Source organism: Dasypus novemcinctus, chromosome 9, assembly GCF_030445035.2.
Source record: "Dasypus novemcinctus isolate mDasNov1 chromosome 9, mDasNov1.1.hap2, whole genome shotgun sequence".
NCBI classification, from domain to species: Eukaryota; Metazoa; Chordata; class Mammalia; order Cingulata; family Dasypodidae; genus Dasypus; species Dasypus novemcinctus.
In genome coordinates, this window is record NC_080681.1 from 93,894,845 (window position 1) to 93,922,159 (window position 27,315).

Sequence of the window (27,315 nt, forward strand, 5' to 3'; positions counted from 1 at the left end):
GAGGATTAAGAATTAGAAGTCGTGGAAGTGATGGACTCAGGAGACCAAGCCCAGGAACCTGACTTACTCAGTTCCAGTCCCAAAGGCTTCTTCATACTTGAAGGGGTTCAGAGGGACAGTCTTCCAAGGCCAAGGCAAGGGCTCGAGTCACTGGGTGAAATGCCAGCAATCTGCCAAGACTTCCACCTACCCAGACTCCTCAGTCAGCGGGCAAAGATGGGGGCAGACACCGGCGAGCCCTCCCAGCCTTGAGGAGAGATGAGCCATCATCTCTGGATCTCAGTCTCTGTGGTATTCGAGGGCACAGCTGGAGTCCTGGGCCCTGGAGCTGGGGGATGTGCCCAGATGCCCTTCTAAGTGAAGAACTCTATGAGTCATCTAGCAACTGAATGTCAGAGCAGGAAAGGTCCCTTGAGAGCATCTCATCCATGTACTCGTTTTACTGATGAGGCATCCAGAGCTCTGTTCCTGGAGAACAGCCTGCGCTCGGGCTTCAGGGTCACACCCAGCTGGGCGACTGAGCCTGCTTGCCTGTTTGTTGCATGAGGACAATAATGCCTGCCTTGCATAGTTCTTGGGGGGACTATATGCCTCATGTCTGGCACATAGTAGACACTCAGTGAATTGTCACTGCTATTATTACCCATGGTCACACAGTAGGACCAAGAGAGAAGTGAGTTCTCCACCTCCACACACCTGCCCCTTCCCTAGCATGCTCCTTTCCCACCCATCATTCCTTCTCCCCATTTTTGTTTTCTCTCAGACCTTGAAGGTGCCATTGTCCCAGCTTTGTGTGCCTAGAGATGGGCTTGGCCTGGCCCTGGCCCCATCCATTGTGTTCTTCCTGGCAGTTGGAGCCCCATCCTGGGTGGGAGAGTCTGGCCTCAGTGGGATGTACAGGCCCTGGAAATTCTGTTCTAGAAAAATATCCTAGAAGTATGTGCTCCAATGACTCAGTTCCCTGGACCCGGGGAGGAATTCCTCTCCTAGACCTGGTCAAGCTTCAGGGCCCTTGAGTGTCTGCCCTTCTCTTGTGTCTCCCTCCTCCCAGTTTATCCATATCCTACCCTCTCTTTGTTTCAAAGCCTTTGTCCCAGTTCAAGCCCCATAATCTCTGGCCTGGACTATTGTTTAAGCCTCCTCGCCATTTCTTCTACCTCCTGCTTCCCCTTCCTGTTTATTCTTCATGGTATCCTAGTGTGACCTTCAAAATCCTCCCCCCAAAACTTTGGAGGACTAGTTTGGGCTCTATCATTCCCCAAGGGACCTTGGGAAAGTCACTGTCCCACTGGCCCCCGTTTTCTCTTCTGTAAAATAAAGCTAAAATGACTCTCTCCAAACTTCCTTCTAGATGTAACAATCTTTAAGTTGTAGGAGCAGTGAGAAGGCTGGGGTCAGTGCTCAGGCCTAGCACTAGGCTGAGTCCATACAGTCCATCCTGGCTGTCCCAGCCCCTGACCAAATGACCTTCTCTTTTCAGTACCTGGGACAGTGACTCTCGACCTCCTGTGCTCTGGGTCCAGTGGGGAGAGGGCACGCGACCACTCCAGGAGATGAGGAGATTGTACGGGGGCGAAGGGGGCGGGCAGCAAACTACAGGAGGCTGGGACTGTCTAATTATTGCAAGCCACTTGGCCCGGTTCTTTAGAGAGAGAAGCTATAGAAAGTTACTCCTCAGATCAGCAAGTGCTCAAAGGCTGGACAAGTAAGAAGCCAGTAGAGGATTTTTCTCCAAGGTTGTGAGATCCTTCTTCCCACTCAGAGCATATGGAACTTAATCTCTGCCAAATGATAGCGCAAACAAATTGGGGGTGAGGAATGGGGTAGGTTGGTGGAGTCACATATCATGGTGCAGGGACTCTTAGTCTGAGGTCTGCAGGCCTGGAGTCTGGCCCCAGTTTTGTTGACACCTGGACCTAAGGCTCCCCATCTATGAAATGGGGAGAGGGCTCAATGAGGTATTTCCAGCATTTCAGCATTCCATGACTCCCCCACCCAGGAGTTCACATTGAGTTGGGCAAGTCTGATCAAAGAAGGTAAATTTGCTCCCAGATGGGTCAGAACTCTCCTGAGCTCCAGAAGAGGGAGGATTTGGGTTTGTGAGGTCCTGAGGCTCTGGCTTCAGCTCAGGGCGTGTGTTGGAGGCAGGTGGGGGTGTGCGTGCAGCCCCCATTGAGCCATCTGTTTTCTAACTGGGTTAGAAGGGATGTGAAAGTGAGGAGCCAGGGACAGGGAGCACCCCACACCCACCGCTTGTATCCAGCCTTGGAGTGTGCTGGCTCACATGCCATCTGCGGGTTGAGCGGATGGGCTCAGCGCTGAGTGTGAGAGAGCATGTCGTGTATGTGTGACTAAGGCCTGGGGGTAGTGTGTGGCCTGTGTGACTGTTGCATAAATATACATGTGTCTTTGCGTGTGAGATTACTGCAGTCTACATTTGAGGTGGAAGGCACTTGTGTGTGTGCTTATGCCTGGCCGTGTGAAAGAAATACCGTCTGAGCTAATGTGAGTCTATGTGTACGTGTGTGTGAGAGACAGATAGACAGAGACATCTTGATGGACTGACTGATTCCTGGACATGCTATTCCTGTATCCCAGAAACTGGGATGATTTCTGAGAAGACATTCCTCCTTGCCTCCTGCCCAGAACCCAGCCATCCCAGTCCCCTCCACTGTGAGATGCCAGCCCTCTCAGCCTTCCCTCCCTGAGGAGGGACTTCCTAAAAGATAAGTAGGGCAAACCTGCAGGAATAAAGTCCTTTTTTCTCAGACTGGGTCTTAACATCCTCTCCCCAAAGCACTATTGGATATGGGTGGGAGAGAGGGTTTCTGGGGTAAGCAGCTACCCTCTCCCCACTGCTTTCCTTGTCCCGCCCCCCACCCACCTCTCCCCATCCCTTTAGGCAACTCCAGTCTTAACTTGCCTGAGTCTATAACCAGTGACCGCACATGGCTCCTTTGGTAAAGTCTCTATCTGAGTGCTGCTGCTTCTGTCCTCAAACTCCTCAAACTTCTCCCCATCCAACTCCTCAAGGAGCCAAGTTCAGCAGGGGAAGTCCCTGCAAGCCCTCAACCAGTTGCTCCACGACCCCCCACCCCCCAGCAGGAGAGGGTGTCCAGAAGGACCACTCTGCAAGGCTGAGGGGGCTGCCTTGGAAACCGGGGCAGGATGGTACCCTGATAGGAGAGGGAAAGTGCCCCGTGCTCTCTGCCAGGTCGAGGAGGGGGCTGGAGTATGGCCCCTCCATCTCTCCATGTGCAGACTGGCCTTGAGAAGTTGTGCTAGTTTGAGCATGGCCAGACTTCACGTGGGGTTTTGACAGGGCCTGTGAAGGTGTCAGAGAGGTGGGTCATGGGGTTGGATGTGATGGGGTCCCTAAGGATACCTGGAAGAGGGAAGGTAAATCTGGGATTCCCATAAAAGGTGAACTTTCCAGAATAGAAAAGGAGGAACATGTAAGCCTTTGGGGCAAAGACTGAAAGGAGTGGGAGGTGGGTCTCAGGGGAGTCTGACAAGGCAGGGGTGAGGGCCAGGGGGCTGCAGGGCTGGGACTGCAAGTCCTTGCATACCCTCACCCTGTTGTGTCCCCCCACCCCTGCCATCCTGGCTCTGTCTCCAGGTGTCTTTCTAGTCTGCTTTGTCTGTGTCCCTGCCCTGAGCAGGGTCCTGTGTCTCAGGCTGCACACCAGCTCTAGAGGTCGTCTCAGCCATGCCTCTGCCTCCAGGCAGAGCTGCTGCCCATTCTGTCCTTCCCAAGAGGCTGACTTTGGTAGCTTTTATTTTAAACAAACCTTTATTTTTAGAGAAGTTTAAATTACAGAAAAGTTACATAAAAAATATAGGTGGGGAAATAGACTTGGCCCAATGGATAGGGTGTCTGCCTACTACATGGGAGGTCCGCAGTTCAAACCCTGGGCCTCCTTGACCTGTGTGGAGCTGGCCCATGCGCAGTGTTGATGCGCAAGGAGTGCCGGGCCGCAAGGAGTGCCAGGCCGTGCAGGGGTGTCCCCGCATAGGGGAGCCCCATGCGCAAGGAGTGTGCCCCGTAAGGAGAGCTGCCCAGAGGGAAAGAAAGTGCAGCCTGCCCAGGAATGGCGCCGCACACACGGAGAGCTGACACAACAAGATGACGCAACAAAAAGAAACACAGATTCCCAGTGCCGCTGATAAGGATAGAAGCAGTCACAGAAGAACACACAGTGAATGGACACAGAGAGCAGAAAATTGGGGGTGGGGTGGGGTGGGGTGGGAAGGGGAGAGAAATAAATCTTAAAAAAATAAGTGATTCCCACATACCCCACTACTCCCCTCCTTACATTTTCTCCTATTAAAACATCTTACATTAGTGTGGCACATTTTTTACAGTTGAACCAATATTGAAGCATTGCTACTAACCGTGGTCTATAGCAGGGGCTCTTTTTTTTTTTAATTTCTCTCCCCCTGCCCCAGTTGTCTGTTCTCTGTGTCTATTTGCTGTGTCTTCTTTGTCTGCTTCTGTTGTCAGCGGCACGGGAATCTGTGTTTCTTTTTGTTGCGGCACCATTCCTGGGCAGGCTGCACTTTCTTTCACACTGGGCGGCTCTCCTTATGGGGCATTCTCCTTGCGCGTGGGGCTCCCCTATGCGGGGGCACCCCTGCATGGCAGGGCACTACTTGTGCACATCAGCGCTGCACGTGGGCCAGCTCCACACGGGTCAAGGAGGCACTGGGTTTGAACTGTGGACCTCCCACGTGGTAGACGGATGCTGGGCCAAGTCCGCTTCCCAATAGCAGGGGTTCTTAACCAGGGGTCCATGGACCCCCAAGGGGTCTCTGTAAGGATTTCAGGGGATCTGTGAGCTTGAATTTTTAAAAAAATCAACTTACTGTCTTTATTTTCTCTGACCTCCAATGTAAGTGTCATAAAACTATCTGCCAGTACATTCTGAGAAGGGGTCTGTGGAACAAAGGAGGGTTAAGATCCCTTGGTGTATAGTTTACGTTATAGTTTATACTTTGCACCATACAATTTTATAGGTTTTGACAAAATGTATAATGGCCCGTATCTATCATTGCAATAACATACAGAACAATTCCAATGCCCTAAAAATGCCCTGTGTTCCACCTATTCTTCCCCCCCCCCCCCCCCCCGCCCCCGAACTTCTGGTAACCACTCTCTATATCAATGTTACAAGTTCTTCTACTGCTGTAGTAATAATAAGTCTACTTTGGTCCATGGTTGCTTTCCCCCCTTAGGTTTGTTCATTCCTCAATCTTGAGGATTTTGGTGCCTGCTCTGCTTCAGATTGAGAGGGGGATTATATCTTATGGGCAGTGGGAAGGAACTGTTTTGCTTGCAATTGTAGAGGCTTCTTGTTTTTTGGGATGAGGGTTGTCCAACATCATCATTTTATTAGTTGTCCTGGGTGAGTTCAATCAACTGGAGAGTAGGTTTTGGCCACAGCTCTGCTGAAATTCAGGGCTTGACTGAATTTTAAGATTTAAGTCTCTGGGACATATTTTTAATAGGTATAGTGCTAATTATAGGTTCAAATAAGAGGGGTAGAAGAATCATGTGTAGGGAAATTATAAATGAGCCTACCCTGTTACAGTGGGAAAATAGGTTATCATATATTTCAAGGTAAGATCTACTGACAGGGTGCTGATTTCATGGTGGTGTCTGCCTTGCCTATACTCCAGATGTTTCTAGAGACCCTAGGAACACCCTGTTTGAGGCTTTGTTTACTGTAGCAGATAGTGAGACCCTCCTGAGACATGCATAAGCATAACCTCTGGAATGACCTCCCAACTCATTTTGAAGTCTCTTAGCCATAAAAATTCTTTTGTATTTAATTTCCCCCCCTTTTGGTCAAGGTCTTTTCCAAATGCATTGCTAATTGGCATTTGGTAATAACCCTCAGTGCCAGGGAGGCTTATCCCCAGAGTCATGCCCCCATCTGGGGGGCAGGGTAGTGAGTTTATTGAGTTTGGCTTAGAGAGAGTGGCATCTCTTTATGATAAGCTGAGTCTGTGATCTGACCTTGTTCCCTCTCTCTGCTTGGGGGTGTATATGTCACAGAAGGGACCACCAAGAAGCTGCGCAGCAACATTCGGCGGAGCACAGAGACGGGCATCGCAGTGGAGCTGCGGAGCCGTGTCACACGCCAGGGCAGCCGGGAGTCCACCGATGGGAGCACCAATAGCAACAGCTCCGAGGGCACGTGCGTGCAGCCCCTGTAGCCATGCCCCCTTCCCACAGTCCCCATCCTCTTCCTTGCCTCCTTGTACCTATAGCCACAGAGCTGGGCACAGGGTAGGACAATCTCCGAATTTGGTTTGGAGCTGAGAGTTCTTGGGTTTCTTTGATGTCTCTGCCTCCCTCCAGCCCCCTCTCCTAGAGAGTGGGTGCCTGGGCCCCCTATCTTCCTGCAGCTCCAGGCTGCTTGTTCCCATCTGAATGTTTGAGTGGTCCAGGAGCAGTTATTTCCTTCTGTATATTTTAGGAAGGGGCTCCCTGCCTCCCACCTCCCAACACCTATACGCTGTCCAGCTCCAGAGGAAAACATCCAAAAGAAAAATGTGATTCTAAAATTCTTTCCAATGTAAAACATTTTTATGGCTCATTTGAGTGGAGTTCTCAAAAGTAGCCTTGCTTGGAGCTTAGGAAAGGAGGTTAGACTCCATCAGCATTTTTCAAACTGTGGATGGTGATACATATGCATGAAGTAACATCAATTTAGTGGGTCAAGGCCAGAATTAGAAGAAGAAATAGAAAACTTGAGTAAATCACATGTAGTGAGGGTAAGTATCATTCTGTGAATTTTTGTTTTAGTTTTTAGTGCATAGATGCATGTGTCTATACAAAGTCATGATGATATACTGTGGGTGTCATTAAAAGTTTTGAAAGCCACCGGGTTAAATATTCCCTCATATCTCTTCCAAATCTATGAAACCATGATTGTATGAGTAAGATTTTCTGATTCTGCTTCATCAAAGCCCAGTGAGTTCCAGTCTCAAGATTCTGTGGCTCCACTATTTAAGACTCCGTGATTATGTGTCTTGCTACTACAACTATTTCCATGAGTGCAAGTAGCCACTAGTATTTATGATATCTTACTATGTGCAGGTTATGTGCTGGGCACTTCAGATCAGTGCTTCTTACCCTGGGATCTATGGGCTTCATCAGATCAGGAACACTTGGCTATGGATGATAATTTAAGTATAGAAATTGAGAATCAGCTTTCAGAAAGTCTTTTAGCAATTTAACATTGCCATGCTATGTCTACGGTTTTGTGTTTCTTTTTGAGGTATCGGGGGCCGGGGATTGAACCTGGAACCTTGTATGTGGGAAACTGGCACTCAACCACTGAGCCACATCAGCTCCCCAGTGTTGGTTTTTTCATTTGTTTCGCTTGTTGTTGGTTTTTGTTTTTTTCTAGGAGGCACCGGGAACCGAACCCGGGACTTCCCATGTGGGAAGCAGGTGCTCAACTGCTTGAGACACATCCGTTCCCCTCTACTGTATTTTACAGAAATATTGGTATGTGATGAATTAGAAATAAAAAAACCAAATTGGTCCTTCATCCAAATTGTTTAAAAAGCATTGGTTTAGGTACAGTGTCTCATTGAACATTTTCAACTACACTGAGTGAGATAGGTACTATCATCTCCATTTTATTTGTAGAGAAACTGAGGCTCAGGAGGAGGGTGAGGTACCTTGCCCAGGAAGACAGTTATTAAATGGTGGTGGAGTCAAGAATTGAATTAAGGCCATTTGACTCTGTAACCTCTGTTCATAGTGGCCACACTCTCTGTACTAAGCTCCTAAAATGCTGTGGTCTCTAGCATCTGAGTTTCCTTATTTAACTTTCTTAGCTCCCATTGTCCTAAGAATGTGATGTTAGGCTCTTTCTGATTGTGGCCATAAAGGTGGGTGGGCCTTCCTGGGGAATGGAGGCTGAGCCAAGTGGGGTCAGATACAGGCTCTCTGGGACAAGCTTACACAGCCTGCTCTGCCCTCCTTGTCACTGTCCATGGGGGACTCAAGGCCAAAGTGTCCAACAGGAGATTCTTGGACAACCTTTGAGCTGCTAGCTATGAGCCTGGGCTGTCTTAGGAGACCTTCAAACCTTTGGTCCATTGTAGCCCCTGGGCAGACCTGTGCCAGCTCTCCTATATCCGTCCATATTCTGCTGGCCCCATTCAGAAAATCTAGGTTTGAGGACATGAAAAAGTGACTCTTTTCACTAGATGATGACAATGACAGCAGTGACAATAATACCATTTATTCTTTCTGGTGGGTCAGGACCTTTCCATGCACCATCATCTCCCCTACTCCTCATCATAAAGCTGTGAGTTGGGTATCAAGTCTGTTCTTTTTTTTTTTTTTTAATCAATGTTACTGAAATATATTCATAAACCATATAATCCATCTAAAGTGTACAATCAATGCCATTTGATATAGTCTCAGAGTTGTGCATTCATCACTGTAAGCAGTATTAGAGCATTTTCATAACTCCAAAAAGAAAGCCCCTACCCCTTTGTAATCACCTCTCAATACGTCTATCCATCCCCTGTCATACATCCCTGGTAATCTATTTCCATCTCTATACATTTATTTGTATTTACATTCATGAAGTCTGTTTTGTGGGTGAGGCTAATTCCCTTTTGGAGCCTCATCTATAAAATTGGGTAATAACTCCTACCACACAGACTGGCCTAAGGGATCAAATGATATAATGCATGTGACACACTTTGTACAGTGTTAGCACCTGGCCAACTTTCTGTCACTGTCAGTTCTTGGTACTATTTCTAGACACACACACACAACATCCATCCAGTCCTGGACTGCCTACAATCACTGCCATTAATCTCAACCCTGTAATTGTGTTATTTCAGTCTCAGTTGCTGTTTTGGACACCACCTTACATTATTGATTTGATATCATACTTATAATCAGTTCAAATCTCAGTTCTTGGAACTTGTTCCAGGCATAGAAACTTCTAGCCTGTGTCTCTGGTTCTTGACATGAACATCTCTGAACAAGGACACAGGTATCCAGCAAGCCCTGCTTTTTAAGGGCCACCTAAGAAATCCCTGGTCCGTTAGGATTAAATACTATCATTATGTTATTTAAAAAAATTTTTTTTATTGAAGTATATCATTCATACATGAACATACATAAATAATAAGCATATGGTAAAGATTGTGAACTTACAAAATAAACATACATAACAACATACAGGGGTCTCATACATCACCCCTCCACCAATACTTTGCATTGTTGTGAACCATTTGCTACAAACTATGCAAGAGCATTGTCAAAATATTACTACTAACTATAGTCCCTATCTTACATTTAGTGTATTTTCCCCCAACTCACTCTATTTAAAATATATATATATATTTTTATTACAGAAGTTGTAAACTTGCAAAACTATCATATACATGTGTAGAATTCCCGTACAATACCCCTTCACCAACACACCACACTGTGGTGGAACATTTGTTACAGATTTTGAGATATCATTAGACTGTTACCACCAACCATGGTCCATAGCATACATTTGACAGATATTTTCCATACACCTCCATTATTAACACAGTATATCTTAGACACTGATGCAAAATTATTACAGTATTGCTGTTAGCCACAGTCTATAGGTCACATCAATTGTAGTTTTCCCATGTTTCTCCCCATTCCTACCACCCTGCAAGAGTGATGTATATCTGCTCTAGCTCATAGAAGGACACTGTTGCATTTGTACCCTCAACCACCATTCTCATCCACCTCTGGGTTCACTGTGTTATTCAGTTCCTAGATTATTCTTTAGCTTTCTTTCAAATGACATTTACTTCCCCAGACTACCCTTTTTAGCCACAGTCCCATTTATAAACCAGTTGCTACTCACTATAATGTGTTACCATTAACTCTATCAATTTCTACACTTTTACAGTCAAGTTAATTTAAACTTCTACATACATTAAGCATCAGTAGTTCTTTTCAACCTTCCTCTCATCTCCTAATAACTTAAACACTAGATTTTAGCACCATTTGTTTATTCTTTGTTTATGAGACCATGCAATATTTGTCCTTTTGTGTCTGGCTTACTCGTTTAGTATGATGTCTTCAGGATTCATCTGTGTTATCATATGTGTCCCAATTTCATTTCTTCTTATTGCAGTATGGTATTCCCTCATATGTATATACCACATTTTGTTTATCCATTCATTGCTTGATGGACACTTGGGTTGTTCCTATCTTTTGGCAGATGTGAATAATGCCGCTATAAACATTGGTGTGCAGATGTCTGTTTGTGTCATAGTTTTTATTTTTTATTTTATTTTATTTTTTTTAAAGATTTATTTATTATTTATTTCTCTCCCCTTCCCCCCTAACCCTGGTTGTCTGTTCTGTGTATCTATTTGCTGCATCTTCTTTTGTCCGCTTCTGTTGTTGTCAGCGGCACAGAATTCTGTGTTTCTTTTTGCTGCGTCATCTTGTGTCATTTCTCTGTGTGGGCGGCGCCATTCTTAGGCAGGCTGCACTTTCTTTCGTGCTGGGCGGCTCTCCTTATGGGGCGCACTCCTTGCGCGCATCAGCACTGCACATGGGCCAGCTCCACACGGGTCAAGGAGGCCCGGGGTTTGAACCATGGACCTCCCATGTGGTAGACGGATGCCCTAACCACTGGGCCAAGTCTGCCGCCTGTGTCATAGTTTTTAGTTCTGGATATATTCCTAGTAGAGGAATTGCTGGATCATATGGCAGTTCTATATTTAGCTTCCTGAGGAAACATCAAACTGTCTTTAGCAGAGCCTGTACCATTTCACACTCCCACCAACAGTGAAGGAGTGTTCCTATTTCTCCACATCCCCTCCAGCACTTATTGTTATCTGTTTTTTAAATAATGGCCATTTTATGTGGTGTTAGATGACATCTCATTGTTGTTTTGATTTGCATTTCACTAATAGCTAGTGATATGGAACATTTTTTCATGTGCTTTGGCCATGTGTATATCCTCTTTGGAGAAATGTCTTTAAATTTTTTGCCCATTTTTAAATTGGATTGCTTGTTCTTTTATTGTTGAGTTGTATGATCTCTTTATATAGAATGGAAATCCAACCCTTATCAGATATGTGGTTTCCAAATACTTTCTCCCATCGAGTGGGCTGCCTTTTCACCTTCTTGAAGTCCTTTGAATCACAGAAGTGCTTAAGTTTGAGAAGGTCCCATTTATTCATATTTCCTTTCATTGCTCACGCCTTTGGTGTAAGGTTTAAGAATCCACCACCTACTACCAGGTCTTGAAGAATGTTCCCTATATTTTCTTCTAGGAGCTTTATGGTACTGCTTTTATATTTAGGTCTTTGATCCATTTTGAGTTAATTTTTCTATAAGGTGTGAGATAGAAGTCTTCTTTCTTTCTTTTGCCTATGGCTATCCAGTTCTCCCAGCACCATTTGTTGAATAGACTGTTCTGTCCCAGCTGGGTGGGTTTGACAGGCTTGTCAAAAATCACTTGGCCATAGATGTGAGGGTTTGTTTCTGAATCATCAATTTGGTTTCATTGGTCTATGTGTCTATCTTTATGCCAATACTATACGGTTTTTACCACTGTAGCTAGGTAATGCAATTCAAAGTCTGGAAGTGAGAGTCCTCCACCTTCACTTTTCCTTTTTAAGATGTTTCTGGCTATTCAGGCCTCTTTCCTTTCCAGATAAATTTGATAATTGTGTTTTCCATTTGTTTAAAAAATGCTGGTGGAATTTTTATTGGGATTGCATTGAATTTGTATGTCAATTTGGGTAGAATTGACATCTTAATGATATTTAGTTTTCCAATCCATGATCATGGAATGTTCTTCTAATCATTTAGGTCTTTTAAAAATTTCTTTTAGCAATACATTATAGTTTTCTAAATACAAGTGCTTTCACATACTTGGTTAAGTTTATTCCTAAATATTTGATTCTTTTAGTTGCTATTGTAAATGGACTTTTTTTCCTGACTTCCTCTTAGATTGCACATTACTAGTATATAGAAACAAAATTGATTATTGCATATTGATCTTTTATCCTTCCACTCTACTAAAATCATTTATTAGCTCTAACAGTTTTGTTGTAGATTTTTCAGGACTTTCTAGACAAAAGATCATATCATCTGTGAGTAGTGAAATTTTTACTTCTTTATTTCTTATTTGGATGCCTTTTATTTATTTTTCTTGCCTGATTGCTCTAGCTAGAACCACTAGCACTATATTGAACAAGAGTGGTGACAGTGGGCATCCTTGTCTTGTCCCTGATCTCAATGGGAAAGGATTCAGTCTTGCACCATTGAGAACAAAGTTAACTGTGGATTTTTCATATATGGCCTTAACCATGTTGAGAGTTTCCTTCATTTCCTATCTTTTGGAGTATTCTTTTCAAGAAAGGATGTTGTATTTTGTCTAATGCCTTTTCTGCATCAATTAATAAGATTATGTGATTTTTCTTCTTTGATTTATTAATGTGGTGTATTATGCTGATTTATTTTCTTTTCTTGAACCACCCTTGCCTGCCTGGTATAAAACCCACTTGAACATGATGAATAATTCTTTTAATGTGTTGTTAAATTCGATTATTAGGTATTTTATTGAGGATTTTTGTGTATGTATTCATTAGAGAAATGGGTCTGAAATTTTGTTTTTTTCGTAATGTCTTTATCTGGCTCTGGTATTAGGGTGATAGCGGCTTCATAGAATGAGTTTGGTAGCATTCTTTCTTGTTGAATTTTTTGGAAGAGCTTGAGTAAGATTGGTATTAGATCTTCTTTGAATGCTTGCTAGAGTTCACCTGTGAAACCATCTGGTCCTGAGCTTTTCATTTTGGGGAGGTGTTTGATGTCTGTTTCAGTCTCTTTACTTGTGATTGGTTTGTTGAGGTCTTCTATTTCTTCTAGGGTCAGTGTAGGCATGTTGTTTATATATTCCTAGGAATTTTTCTACTTCATCTACATTGTCTAGCTTTTTGGCATAAAGTTGTTCATAGTATCTTCTCATGATCTCTCTTATTTCTGTGGGGTCTTAGTGATGTTCCCATTTTCATTTTTTATTTCATTTATTTGTATCTTCTCTCTTTTTTTCTTAGTCAGTCTAGCTAAGGGTTTGTTGATTTTGTTAATCTTCTCAAAGAACCAACTTCTGGAACAAAAAACCCTGTGTTTTTTTTGTTCTCAATTTCATTTATTTCTGCTCTGATCTTTGTTATTTCATTCCTTCTACTTGCTTTGGGATTAGTTTGCTCTTATTTTTATAGTTCCTCCAGCTGTGTAGTTAGGTCATTGATTTTAGCTCTTTCTTCTCTTTTAATGTAAGCATTGAGGGCTATGAATTTTCCTCTCAACACTACCTTCACTTCATCCCATAGGTTATGATGTGTTGTAATTTCATTGTCATTTGTCTAGAGTTATTTACTGATTTCTCTTGAAATTTCTTCTTTGACCCACTGATTATTTAAGAGTATGTTGTTTAATCTCCATATATATGTGAATTTCCCCTTTTTCTGCCGCTTGTTGATTTCCAACTTTATTCCACTATGATCACAGAAAGTGCTTTATATAATTCTGATTTTGTTTAATCTATTGAGATCTGCTTTGCGACCCAACATATAGTCTATCCTGGAGAAAGATCCACGAACACTTAAAAAGAATGTATATCCTGCTGTTTTGGGGTGCATTGTTCTATATATGTCTATTAGGTTTAGTCCATTTAGCATATTATTCAAGCTCTCTGTTTCTTTTTTCTTTTTTTTTTTTTTTTTTTGCATTTGAAGAAGTGCTTTATTTCATTAAGCTTCAGGGAAATGCAAATTTTTTAAAAATATTTATTTATTATTATTTTTTAATTACATTAAAAAAAATATATGAGGTCCCATTCAACCCCACCGCCCCCGCCCCCCACTCCCCCCACAGCAACACTCTCTCCCATCATCGTGATACATCCATTGCACCTGGTAAGTTCATCTCTGAGCATCACTGCACCCCATAGTCAGTGGTCCACATCATAGCCCAGACTCTCTCACGTTCCATCCAGTGGGCCCTGGGGGGATCTACAGTGTCCCGTAATTGTCCGTGAAGTCTCTGTTTCTTTATTGATCCTCTGCCCAGATGTTCTATCCAATGCTGAGTGTGGTGTATTGAAGTCTCCAACTGTTATTGTAGAGACATCATTATTTCTTCCTTCAGTTTTGCTAGTGTTTTGCCTCATCTATCTTGCGGCATCCTGGTTAGGTGCATATACATTTATGATTGTTATTTCTTCCTGGTGAATCATCCCTTTTACTAATGTGTAATATCCTCCCTTGTCTCTAATAACAGTTTTTCTTTTAAAGTCTGTATCATCTGATAAAAGTATAGCTACTCCAGCTTTTTTTTTTTTTTTTTTGGTTACTGCATGCATGAAATATCTTTTTCTAACCTTTCACTTTCAGTCTTTTGGTATTCTTGGGTCTAAGGTGAGTCTCTTGTAGACAGCATATAGATGGCTCATATTTTCTTATCCATTATGCCAGTCTGTGTCTTTTGGTTGGGGAATTTAATTCATCAACATTAAATATTATTACTGTAAAGGCAGTTCTTATTTCATCCATTTTGGTCTTTGGATTTTATCTGTCATTTTAATTTTGACACTTTTTAATTACTCTTACTGATACAGTCATCATTTCTAGATTCTCTTCCAAGCTTCTCTCTCCCGTCTCCACTGCCTTCTTGCCTCCTTGGTTTCTGATGAGAAATCAGCACTTAATCTTATTGGGTATCCCATATATGTTATATGCATTGCTTTTCTATTATTGCTCTCAGAATTCTCTCTTTGTCTTTGGCATTTGACATTCTGATTAGTATGTGTCTCGGAGTTGGTCTATTCAGATTTATTTGGATGGGAGTACATTGTACTTCTTGGACATGGATATCTATGTCCTTCAATAGGGTTGGGAAATTTTCCACCATTATTTCTTCACATATTCCTTCTGGTTCAGTGGGCACCCAACAGTTCAGTCTCTTGAGGCTCAGAATACCTGCCATTGCCCAGAGAGGCTGAGGAAACACCAGTTCCTATCCTATTAGGGCATGGGGTTGGATCCACAGCACCCAACAGTTCAGTCCCTGTAGGCCAAAACTACCTGCCATTGATTGGAGAGGTCATGGAGGCACCAGACCCCTCCTATCCTACTGGGAGTGGGGTGGATCCATAGGTTATCCAACAGTCTAGGCCATGTGGGCCCAAAGCACCTGCAGTTACCCAGAGAGGCTGGGCAAACACAGTCCATTTCTTGTCCTATTGGGGATAGGGGTGGACCCACAGGTGCCCAACAGTTGGTTTTGTGCAGGCCAAAAGTGCCTGCAGTTGCCCTGAGAGGCTGAGGGAACACCAGCCGTCTCCTATCCTATGGCAGGCAGAAGTGGAGATGGAGATGGACTTAAAGGCACTCAACAAACCAGCTCCTGTGGGCTGAAAACTCCTGCTGTTGCTGGGAGAGGCTGAGGATACCCAGCACCTCTCCTATCCTATTGGGGTGAGGGCATGCAGTTCCAAGTGACCAACTATTCATTTTGTTCTGGCAGAGAGCACCTTTATTTGCCTGGAGAGGTTAGTGCAGGTTCTGCCAGCTTCCTCTCTGCTGGAGGTGGGACTGGAGCCTAGGCTAGGGCTGCAGTCTGATCTGGGTGGAAAGAAGCCGGTCCCTAACTTCACTGGATTTTCAGTCAGCCAGGCTTCCCCTCATGCTGAGGTTGGAGTCAAAATGGCAGCTACCAGACTCTTTCCAACTTGGACAGGCTCAAACCCTAGTTGTTCCTAGGATTACACTTTAGCCCACTGAGTCCACTAATCAGTAGCTGAGGTCGGTGGACAACTGTCTCTTCCTCCACTGTTTATGGGAAATGGAGCTTCTAAGTCTAGCCATGGAATAGCTCCTGAGGTGGCTTGCGCCAGAGGCACTGAGCTCCGTGGTGTGGAGGGTTCTACTCACAAATCCTTTCTGCAGATGGGCAGTCTCCTCCTTCCATACTTTCGAGAATGTTGCAGGATGCTCTTCTGGTCTCCTGGAGCCCCCAGACAGGTGCTTTAGATAGCTCTGGGAGATTATTAACTGCCCTGTAGCATGAGCTGACTCCAGGAGCACCATACTCTGCCACCATCTTGGCTTTCCCTTTATTGTTATTTTTATTCATCTCTTTTTCAAGTAACCTCGAAGTAAATTTAATTTGCATTTTTAACAAAATGTTATGGTGGTAACATTTTTATCTAACCTAAAGTTTGCCATTTTAACTGTGTGAAAGTGTACAGTTCAGTGGTATTAATTACATCATCACCATCCACTACCAAAACCTATCCATCACCCCAAACGGAAACTGTTTCTGCAAAAATTCTCCATTCCTCCCACTCTCCCTCTAGAACCTCTGGCCTACTTTCTGTCTCTGTGAATTTCACATTTTTGATATTTCATATGTGGAATCACACAATATTTGTCCTTCTTCACTTAGCCTAATGTTTTAAAGTTTTTTTTTTTTAATGTGCAGAAATGAACAGTTGTTTGTCAGCCAGAATGGTTCACTTGCACTCCGCAGCAGAGAAACTGAGGCACAGAGGGGAGTGTTCAGTGCCTGGGGACAGAGCCACGGCATCCTGCTGTCCACTCTCCCACCTCGGCTGCCCAGCTCCCCTCATACACCACTCTGCCTCCTTCTCCAGGTTCATCTTCCCTACCACGCGGCTCGGGGCCGAGAGCCAATTCAGCGATTTCCTGGATGGGCTGGGGCCAGCCCAGATTGTGGGGCGACAGACGCTGGCAACGCCGCCGATGGGTGAGTCTTCCTGAGGGCAGACAAGGGGGATCGTGGTGGCCACGCAGCAGGAGGAGGTTGCTCAGCAGGGTCCCTGATATGGTGGGAGCATCAGGAAGGAGCCCTCACTTGGGCTTTTGTGCTGGCAAGGAAGAGTCAGCAGAACGTGCCTCATTCCCCTGTGAGAGGAGAGGGGTTCCAGCCGTTCCCAGCAGCCACCCTGCAGTTTTACAGCATATCCCTCCCTCACCCACGTCACCACTTACTGGGCACCAGGCAGTGCTGAGTGCTGGGCATATCATGGAAAGCAAAAATAGTCACAGCATCCGTTTTCAAGGAGTTTATTTCATCACTGATTCTCTGTGTGATCTTGGGCAAGTCACTCCCCTTCTAGGAGCCTCAGTTTCTCATCTATAAAATGGGGATAATACCCATCTTGGTTCTGCGATCTGACAACTATTTATTGAGTTCCTGTTAGATATTTTGCATGGAGTATTTCATTTACTCCTCAGGAACCATGTCTTATTTGACTTTTTACCCCTAACACAGTGCCAGGAACCTAGAAACATTTTAGTAATTTTCCCATTCTTCTTCCCTGCAGCTAGGAAGTCCTTCCTAAATCTAAGCTTGGTCCTCTTAGCTGCAGTTCTGGTTCATGTCCTGAGCTCTCAGATCAGCTCATCCCTGCCCCTGCCTCCATATTGGCTCTGTGGGCATCAAGGAGCACCTCCCCCTGGCCTAGCTCCTCACAGATGCCTCCTGGTTTCCACCTCCTTCCCAGACCTCCCCACTCAGAGGACGACTTGGTCCTCATCTGGACATTACTTGACCTTTGACTCTTGTGGCAGAGGAGGAAGCCGAGGCGCAGACAGTGCCCTGCTATGGGTCATGGAACTGGGATTCCATTCCGGCACTTCCCCCTGTCTGCTGGATCAGGACCCATAGGAGCTCTCAGAGGGTGAAGGTCAGCTCCCACCTGGCTCGTGAGTTGGGTTTAGCTAATTCCCAACCCTTTCTTCCCAGCTCACAAGCGCCTGGGGAGCCCTTTCCCCAGCCACAGCCTGGGCAGCAGTGAGAGGAGTGCCCGGCTCCTCCAGGCCATTGCGCCGCTGCAGCTTAGATAGTTGTGTGTGTGGTGCCCCCTGGTGTCCAAAGGTGGGAAGGACAGGCTTACATTTACAAAACTTGTTAGGGATGTTACAGTGAGACATGAAGGAGATTAATTCCTAAGACTCGTCCTCCTGGGGAGGTCAGGAATAGCTGGAGGGAGGGAGGTGAATTTCAGGATGTCTCCTGGAAGTAGAAAATCCCCACGATCCCAAGCATGCAGATACAAACAATTGCATGATGGCTCAGAGAATCTAAAACAGGTGGCCAAATCCAAAGTGTGGCCCATTTTAATTTTTCTGGTTCAGGCTTATGATTCTGGATACTTTTGAAGAATGTTCTAAGTGAATAGTACATAATTTCAAATTCTGATCCGTGTTAGACAAAGCTGAGAGTTCCCAGAAATCAGGTAACGCACATGACTCCTCTTCCCGGCTGCCAAGTCTGTCTTGTGGGGCATGGGAGGGGCGCTCTGTACCCAGCTCTTCCGGCCTTCCTCCCTCCTTTGGCAAGGGTGCCTCCGGAAGAGCAAGGCTCTCGCTCGTTGGCAGGTTCATAGCTCACTGTCTTCAAATGGATATTCTTTAAATATTTGTCTGGCATGGGAAGTGGACTTGGCCCAGTGGTTAGGGCGTCTGTCTACCACATGGGAGGTCCACGGTTCAAACCCCAAGCCTCATTGACCCATGTGGAGCTGGCCCATGAGCAGTGCTGATGCGCACAAGGAGTGCCCTGCCACATGGGGGTGTTCCCCGCGTGGTGGAGCCCCACGTGCAAGGAGTGCGCCCCGTAATGCGAGCCGCCCAGCGCGAAAGAAAGTGCAGCCTGCCCAGGAATGGTGCCACACACACGGAGAGCTGACACAACAAGATGATGCAACAAAAAAGAAACACAGATTCCGTGCCAATGACAACAACAGAAGCAGACAAAGAAGATGACGCGGAAATAGACACAGAAAACAGACAACTGGGGCGGGGAGGGGAGAGAAATACATAAATAACTCTTTAAAAAAATATATTTGTCCAGCATAAATTTAGGGAAAACGTGAAGGTTGCTTCGTAGGGAAGGTGGGGGAAGCCTGCAGGCTCCCTTCTGTCTTCCTGAGCAGTTCAGCTCTGGTCACAAACTTGTCTAGTCTGCCCAGTAAAACAGAAGCTCCCAGCTCACCAGACATAGAGAGGAGTTTAGCAGCCATTTGTTGTTACCCGGGCACGTGACCCCAAGTGACCTATCAGATTATTTCTCAGCCACTTAAAGTGGTCTCCTGGCTCCTGCAGGTCACTCCATCTTGTTTCCTTTCCTGTGATGATGTGGCGTCCTCTGCAGCTGGCGTGCCACCTCGGTCTGGCTCTGCCTGGACTGTCCCTCTCCCCCCTTGCAGGAGACGTGCACATTGCCATCATGGACCGGAGCGGCCAGCTGGAGGTGGAAGTGATTGAGGCTCGGGGTCTGACCTCCAAACCAGGCTCCAAATCCCTCCCAGGTGAGGCTGAGCAGCTGGGGAAGGGACTTTGGAAGTGGGGTGCTGGCAGGGGGGCTCTGCTGCGGAGCTCTGGGTCTAACAAGTCATCGCAGCCTCTCTGGGACCCCTCCCCTCATGCTCTCTCCCACCCCTCAGCCACCTATATCAAGGTTTATCTGCTTGAGAATGGGGCCTGCTTGGCCAAGAAGAAGACAAAGGTGGTGAAGAGGACCTGCGACCCACTGTACCAGCAGGCACTGCTCTTTGACGAGGGGCCCCAGGGTAAGGTGCTGCAGGTGAGTGTTACAGGGAGGTAGGGGAGACCCTAAGAGCCTGAAAGCTGTCATTTTAAAATGTTCATTTATGATCGATCCTGTGCCTGGCGCTGTACCAGGTGCATTAATATACATTACTCACTTATTTTCAGATAACAGCGAGGCGTTATCCTCATCCCGCCCCCCCGCCCCCCATTAATTTGTTAGGAAACCAGGGTTCAGAGAGGATTACTAAGTGCTGTGCTCCCCAGGTTGCACAGCTCGTAGGTGGGCCCAGGATTTGCTTGACCACTGCCTTCTCCTCTACCTCATGATTTCCAAAATTTATTGAGCAACTGCTTAGTGCCAGGATTGTGTTGGGTGCTTTCCAAACATGATCCCATTTAGTCTCTGTGATGCTTCTGTGAAGGAGATATGTTTGTCCCGTTTTACAGAGGAAACCATCTCAGAGGGATGAAGTGACCAGCTTGAGGTTTCAGCTAGTGCTGTGCAGGTCAGCTCTCACCCAGCCGCTTTACAGCGACAAAGTCCTTCCGCACACCTCGTGCTATTTGCCCCTTGCAACAGGCCCAGGGAGGGATCATCATGCTCATTTCAGAGATGAAGAGACTGAGGTGCACAGAGGTTCTGTGGGAAGACAACCCAGTGGTAAACTGTCTCTGCACTCAGTCCTGGGGTACAGTTCCAGCTTAGTTCTTTCCTAGCTGCAGGTGGTGAGTTGTGACGATTAAATGAGAGATTGGATGTCAAGGACGGAATGTCGTGCCTGGCACATGGATGGCTGCTTGCCAAGTGTTATGGTGGTGGCAGTGGCCGAAGAGAGGCTAGAAGCAGGGGCTGTCTGGGGCTGTCCCACCCTCGTCTAAGGCTGTGCTTTTGGGCAGAGGTGCTTCCATGGCTACCTGCAAGGGCCTCTGCAGTTGCAAAAAGCAAGAACTGCAGAACCCCAGGGTCTGTGGAGGGAAATCTTGGGGGGAAAAGGAGAAGCTGATGAGTCCTGCCCCTTCCCCTGCAACTTCAACCAGGTCAAACTCTCCTTTAACCTGTTTTTTAAATATATATATATGTTGGGGTTCCATATTGATTAAAGGATTCTCTTATAAAAACACAAGTTTGAAAGTCACAGAGTGAATTCATCCCCTTCTCCCAGCTTTACAGATGGGAACACCAAGGGCCAGGGAGGGTGGCCCCACAGCAGAGCTGGGTTCTGACCCAGGCCCTGGCTTCTCAGTGGGCTCCTTCCCGGGGAAAGCTCTCATCTGGGATGCTGGGAAGCTCTGCCATCAGACACAATCCCAGCTCTTCCACAATACCAAGGATCTTTGGGCCAGTTAATTAACCTTTCTAGCTGTGGTTTGCTGGGACAAGCCGGCTTGCTGGGACAATGGAGCTAACGCCTGGCGAGTCCGTAGGATCGGGTCTGGTCTGTCGGTGAGTTGTTGCCCCCAGTCTGTTCTGGTGCTCTCTGCCCCAGCTGAGCCCTGGAGAAACTTGGGCCCCCTGCCTAGCCCTGGAGAGGAAGGTGGCTCAGCCCTCCCATCCCTCCCTTCTACTGGCAGGTGATTGTGTGGGGTGACTACGGCCGCATGGACCACAAGTGCTTCATGGGCATGGCCCAGATCATGCTGGACGAGCTGGACCTGAGTGCCGCGGTCACTGGCTGGTACAAACTCTTCCCCACCTCCTCAGTGGCAGACTCCACGCTCGGCTCCCTCACCAGGCGCCTGTCCCAGTCCTCCCTGGAGAGTGCCACCAGCCCCTCATGCTCCTAAGGACCTCAGGAAGAGAGCCGAGGATGGCGGCGTGGGAAGGGGTGCCAGCTGACACCCACCTCCTCCCTGTACAGAGTCTTCGTATCCTTCTGGACCCCCTGCCCTGCTGCATGCCCAGCTGGCAGTCAAGACTGTGGCGTGCGTGTGTGCGTGTGCGTGTATAGTCTGTGTATGTGTGTGACCACATTTATATATGTTCATCTGTCTGGGTATAGTCAGTCCCAGTGACTACATGAGCTGAAATCTGTCTCTGTATCTCATTGGAAAAAAACCCCAAAGGAGTCTCCAGGGTTGGAAGCGGGTGATGCGGCCATTGGTCGATCCTGCCTGGTCCCATGGCTGGGACACAGGCTGTGTGTTCCCCACCTGTGCCTCTTCTTTGTGGTCTCTGCTTAGTTTTCTGTCTCGTTCTTTGTTCTGCCCCCTGCCTCTCCCAGCACTGCTGCTCTTTTCTAAGGAATGTAGCATCCACTACAGCTGGCCACACCGAGGCCCCTTTGGGAAGCTCACCCCTCCTTTCCACCCTAGCCTCCTGGTTGCTCTTTCCATGAAATGTATTTTGCAGCACGTAGCATGCTCATCTAGTGCCCTGGCCCCAGGGCCCCAGGGGAAACAGAAGATGCCTGGGGTGCTGGGGCTGGGGCCTCCTCCTTTACATGTGTGAAACACAAGGTCTTGGTTCCCAGGGGAGCTGGCCAGATACCTTAGAGGGAGGTCCAGATGCCTTCCTTTAGCATTTGCTTACCTCCTCCCTCCTTTTCAAGCCTTCTCACCCAAAAGCTGTCCCAGTGGGCCCCAAGAGGCTTGGACAGGAGGGTCTTGACATTCACAAGGCCAACCTCAGAGAGGTTATCTGTGAAAGCCATCCCTGGAGATACCCGTGTCTTCGCAAGGCGCTGAGGGAGGCCCTGCCTTCCTCTGGGCTCATCCCTGGTAGGAGTGAAGGAGGTACAGAAGGTAGGGCTGTTTGCTGGAGCAAGAGGGCTGAGGCTGGCTTGTTCTGAGCCATCGTTGAGAATCCTGACCTTTGAGGGTTGGCTGCCTGACGTTGCTCATTTGGGGTTCTATTTTTTGCTCATTTCACACCAAGTCCAGCCTCCCAGCTCCATGGACAGCCTGGCCCTTGACTCTGGACTGCCACAGTCACCAGCTCTGCACAAGCAATACTTACCCCTCTTGGCCTCCCTGCCTTCTTGCCCTCCATCGCTGCCCTCTGGAAAGTGGCCTGAACTGCTCTAGGCACCTCCTTTACTCTTTGCTTTCTTTCTCACCACCTCTGTCTGGTTAGAGCTTCTCAAAGCTGCTCATGCCCTGACTTGACCCGGTTAATAGGGACCAAGTCCTGTCCTGGACCTTGCAAGATGCCTGCTGGGAATCTTGAAGTATGACTCAGAAAGGCCCAAACTGGACAAAGCTGCCTTGGGGTCCATGTTTGCTGGGAAGGGAAGAGGTGACAGGGGGATCAAGGCATGAGGAAGGGCCTCTGCCACGTCCCCAGACGTCAGCCCCTTGTGCTGAAATGACCCCAGCACAAGGCCCTGAGGCAGACGGAGAGCTTCCCCGGGTGGCAGTGGAGAGGTCTCAGGGCCCCAGTGCTTGGGTCTTGTTCATCACTAAGCTGGACAGGCATGAAGGTGGATTCGGAGGGAATGCTCCCTAAAGTTAAGGCCATCTCGGTCCAAAGGACCCCCCTCTTGTGGCAGGGATCCCCTTAGGCTAAAACCTGAACCCTTTAACTTCCCTCCCAAGAAAACTAAGGGAAGTCAGCTCCCTTCAGCCCTGCCCGTAGACAGAGTAGGTACAGGCAGGGAGGAAATGAACACAGTGAGCTCCTGGGCTATTGTCTCCTGCCTGAACCTTCATTTTTGTATCACCAGAGAAGAGAACCATTGTGAAATGGAGGATGGTGAGGGGGGTATCCGGGTGGAGGTTTCTCTTGATGTAGAACTTTTCTTCCCAATCCCATTGCTTGGGACTGGGTAATGCAGGCATTTCTCATGTTCCTAAAATTGGGGCAAAAATCTCTGTACTCTTTGACCTTGGGGGGAAAAAGGGAGAGAAAACTCTCTTGCAGATGGGTGTTTTTGTCTCCTGTCATGTATTCACCTCTAGATGGTGTAAAAATAGCCAACACCTCTGAAGTGGTGGGCTCATTGGTGATCCACTGGATCGAGTAGACAATTGCAGATGTAGCACAGGGTGTCCACACCCCGGCATGCAATCGCCCCTTGGGAATGGGGAACTCTTGATACTCTCATTCTTCTAGGGGTCCAGGAAGACAGAGGAAAAAGGCAGGGAAGCTGCCACTGGGCAGCTGTAGGCTGCAGTGCCCCTTGCCTCCGACAAAGGGTTAACGCGATTTTTGCCAAAGCAGGGCTTGGTGCAGAAGTAACTTGGGCTGATCTGCCTGCAATCCGTGGCTCCCAAAACACCCAGGAGTTGCCTCTAAATGGAGGCAACTCTCTCCAGGTTGACCTTGGGGGATTATTCTTTTTAATCTTTGCCACCAGATGAGTTACTGATCCTCACCTGGATAGCCCCCACAACGTGAAGCTGTATGGGACTGTGTGTATGCATGATGGTGGGTAGTTGGATAACGGTTGTTTCTCTGCATCTCGGAGGCATGGACTTGACTGAGAAGCTGCTCTGGAGCTAGGCTGGCCCGGGAGGGGAGACAGCAGAGCTGTGACTGCTGGCCTTCCCTGGGGTGATGGAGCATTGCCCTTTGAGGAAGGGACAGTGAGGAAGAAAGGAACATGAGTCCCCCAGAGTTTTCCCTATGCTTGGGTCAATTCCCTGACAGGTACAGCGTCCTGGCTCCAAATGCCTCCTCCTCCAAGGTAAAACCTGGGGCTGGTCCAGAATGGGGGTTCTTTGTCATTCCCTCTTCCTCTGCTCAGGCAGGATTTGTGTCCTAAAGGGGCGAAGATGTGGCAGAGACAGGAGTGGCTCTGCAGTGGGCAGGTATAGGAATGGTTGATTCAGAACATCAGTCTTTGTTTTCTGCTCCATTCAGGTTGCATAGTCTCCTTCCCTCCCTAGGGGAGGTCTGTGATGGGCATTTGGTGTAAATCAGGCCCCAGTAAATGGGAACAAATCTTGGTTTGACACGATGGATTTGAGACAAGAAGAACCAGCTCCCAAAACACTCCCCACCCAGTCTGTTCTACCCCCTGATTCCACTAGGAAAGGAGCACTTGGAGGCTCTTGGTAACCAGCAAGTCCCAGGCAATGCCAGTGTTTCATGGGGCTGAGTGGAACCTAGGAGCTCAAGAGAGAGGGTCCTACTCTGGCTCATCACCCCTGGAATCACTGCCAGTTAGAGCCCTGAGGTCAAGCTGGTTCTGCCAGGGGCATGACAACTACCAGGGGAAGCCTGACTGAACTCTTTACTGCCAGCCTCAAGAGCAGAAACTTCCTTCCCCCTTAAAGACAATAGAGACTTCCAAGGTACTTCTTTGGAAATAAAATGTAGCACAATCTTAGACTGCGCTACTAGGAGCCCCAACATGGAGTCAGGAGATGCCCAGGAGATGTGGAGCTCCTCTTTCCTTGGGGTTCTAGAGCTCCTAATACCTCATATTCCCCTTCTTCTTCAGCCCAGAAAGCAGCAGGGCTTTAGTAAGGCTGCTCTTCTGTGCTTCTCCAATTGCTTCCAGCACCATGCAAACTCTGTGCAAGAAATTGCTGCCTTTGTTTGATGTTGTAGGTGTGTTGTCCTTGCGGGAGTGGAGAGAGATGGCACAGCAGTTGGTGAGAGGAGGTTGTCCAGCAGCTTTCCTGCAGTTGCTGCAGGGAGATGTGAAAGAAGAGGCCTGCCTCCCTGCCCACTCCTGCCTGCCTTTCTCTTCCTCTCCTCAGTTTTCTTCTCCAATATCCTGGTACTTATAATGTTCTTTAAAATGCTGCTTCCTGTGCTTGATTGTCTTTCACTGAAGGATCAGGGAAGAGAAGAGAATATAGAGCCCTTCCCTGCCTTTTCCCTCAAGTCTGCTATTCCCTCCGGTCAGAAGAGATGGTGTCAAAACAAAACAATCATGATGAAAGGGTAGATGATGCCTGGATGGGGGCTGGATTGGCCTGATCTGGCTGGGAAAGGGTTATTTTGAGAGTGCCTGAGCATCTCAAAGCAATGTCAGTGATGCCAAAGAGAGCAACTGGGCTTCCCTGGGCACCAACTCTTCCAGTTGAGCTGTTCAGATGTTGGCATGCCTGACAATGGGGCCTTGTTCTCTGACAAAGGGCTTAATTCTTCCATGTAGCAAAGCAACTCCCTCTCCCCCCAACCCTGAGCTTGGGCTTTTGGGGCCCAGCGTGGCTGTGCCTATGAGGGAAGCCACACCAGTGAGAGAAACTTGCATTCTCTCAGAGGTCTGGACTGGCTTGGGGTGAATGCTCATTGAAAAGCCTGAGTATTGCTGCTTTGGGAAAACCTTCCAAGGTCCTGGCTGGAAATTTGGCCAGTGAGGACAGGGGTCTTGTGCCTCCCAAGCAGTTCACCCTGAGGTCAGGAGAGCTGCACTGACTTCCAGGCAGCTTGGCTAACAAATATGCCCTGAAATTCCAGGGCAATAGAGCATCTGCCCTGTTGATCAATGACCTGAACAGCTGGTTACAGGGAATCAAAGGCTGTTATACACAGTTTTGCCAGAAACTGTGACCTTGGGCAAGACTCCTCACTGTTCTGGGCCTCAGCTTCCTCATCTGCAAAATCAGAACATTACCTAGTTGCTCCATGGTTCCCTCCAGCTTTTGAAATTCTCTGATCTGGAGATGAGAGTTGGGAGCCTGGTGTACTTGGCGCCTGGTTCCATGGGCCTGTTCCTTTCAGCCTGTGCCCAAACTGGGTGCCAGTCCTCATCCGGTCCATGCCCAGATGCTGCTTCTGACAAGAACTCTGGGAATCCTAACTGACTCTGCTTTCACCTCTTTGTGGTGTGTTCCCCCTCTTTTATTCTTATGTAATGAAGAGAAATAACTAAGGGTTGTCTACAATGGACAATTTTCAAGGTGCTGATGTGATGTCACAACCTCAGTTGTATCCTGAGTAGGTCATTATCCCCACCAGCAGATGAGGCTGGGCCATTCCTCATTTCTGCTTCTAGAATGACATCAGAAAAGTCGAACATCTGTGAATTTTAAAGGCAATGCTCTCTGATGGGAAGAGAGAGGGAACTTATTTTCTTTTGAAATATTTTGCTTAACAACACCCCTCTCTCCAGAATGTTTTTTTTTGCCAGACATCATCTCAGAAGGCAGCGTGGCTGCTGCTCTGGGAAATTTGGCCTGATAGTTCTATTAACTCCTTTAGAATGTAAATCCACAGGAGGCAGGAGCCCCTTTTTTAGAATTTCCAAATGCACCCCGCAAAGAAAGAGAGAGCAAATAGGGCCTGACAAGCACATTGTTTAGATAAGAAGCAAATAGCCTTTTATATCTGTGCTCTATATGTTTTATATGTGCAGCATTTTCCAAACTTGTTGTTGTTCCTGGGTGGCAGGTAGACAGCTGGGAAGGACCGCCGGCTGTTTTGTACAACATTCTTGCCAATTCCCTCAAGGAGAAAACTCTTCACATGGCTTCTGCATGTACAGTATTTGGGCAGCAAAAATGATTAAAGTCAGTTTGAAAATGGTTTCATGTGTTGCTTTCTGTAGATCAGTCTTAATTCTAGAAAAGAGAAAAAAGGTTCCATGTGACTGGATCTTATAAGATGAGGAACCACCACTGGCTGCAAGGCAGGAGATGGCACTACATCTCAGAAAGACATGAAAGACATGACCTGGGCTTATGACTCCTGTTTGGGGAATTCCACCACCAAAGTGATGTCCTTGTGCCATGGAATCTGACTGGTCCAGTCAGTTTCCCAGCTCTGTCTCTCAGGGTCCCTGCTTACAGTTT

General features: G+C 47.1%; 1 protein-coding gene across 4 annotated transcripts in view; it reads left to right on the forward strand.

Annotated features, from left to right (window-relative positions):
- Nucleotides 1-27,049, forward strand: part of RIMS3 (regulating synaptic membrane exocytosis 3) — a 49,004-nt gene extending 21,955 nt beyond the window's left edge. For all 4 annotated transcript variants that reach the window (XM_023586629.3, XM_004450646.4, XM_058303808.1 and 1 more), the window contains 5 exons: nucleotides 6,059-6,200; nucleotides 16,707-16,819; nucleotides 19,287-19,388; nucleotides 19,524-19,663; nucleotides 21,202-27,049. In XM_023586629.3, coding sequence (XP_023442397.1) covers nucleotides 6,059-6,200; nucleotides 16,707-16,819; nucleotides 19,287-19,388; nucleotides 19,524-19,663; nucleotides 21,202-21,414 — 710 coding nt within the window. In that variant the 3' untranslated portion in view covers nucleotides 21,415-27,049. The remainder of the gene's footprint in view (nucleotides 1-6,058; nucleotides 6,201-16,706; nucleotides 16,820-19,286; nucleotides 19,389-19,523; nucleotides 19,664-21,201) is intronic.
- Nucleotides 27,050-27,315: the final 266 nt, after the last annotated feature.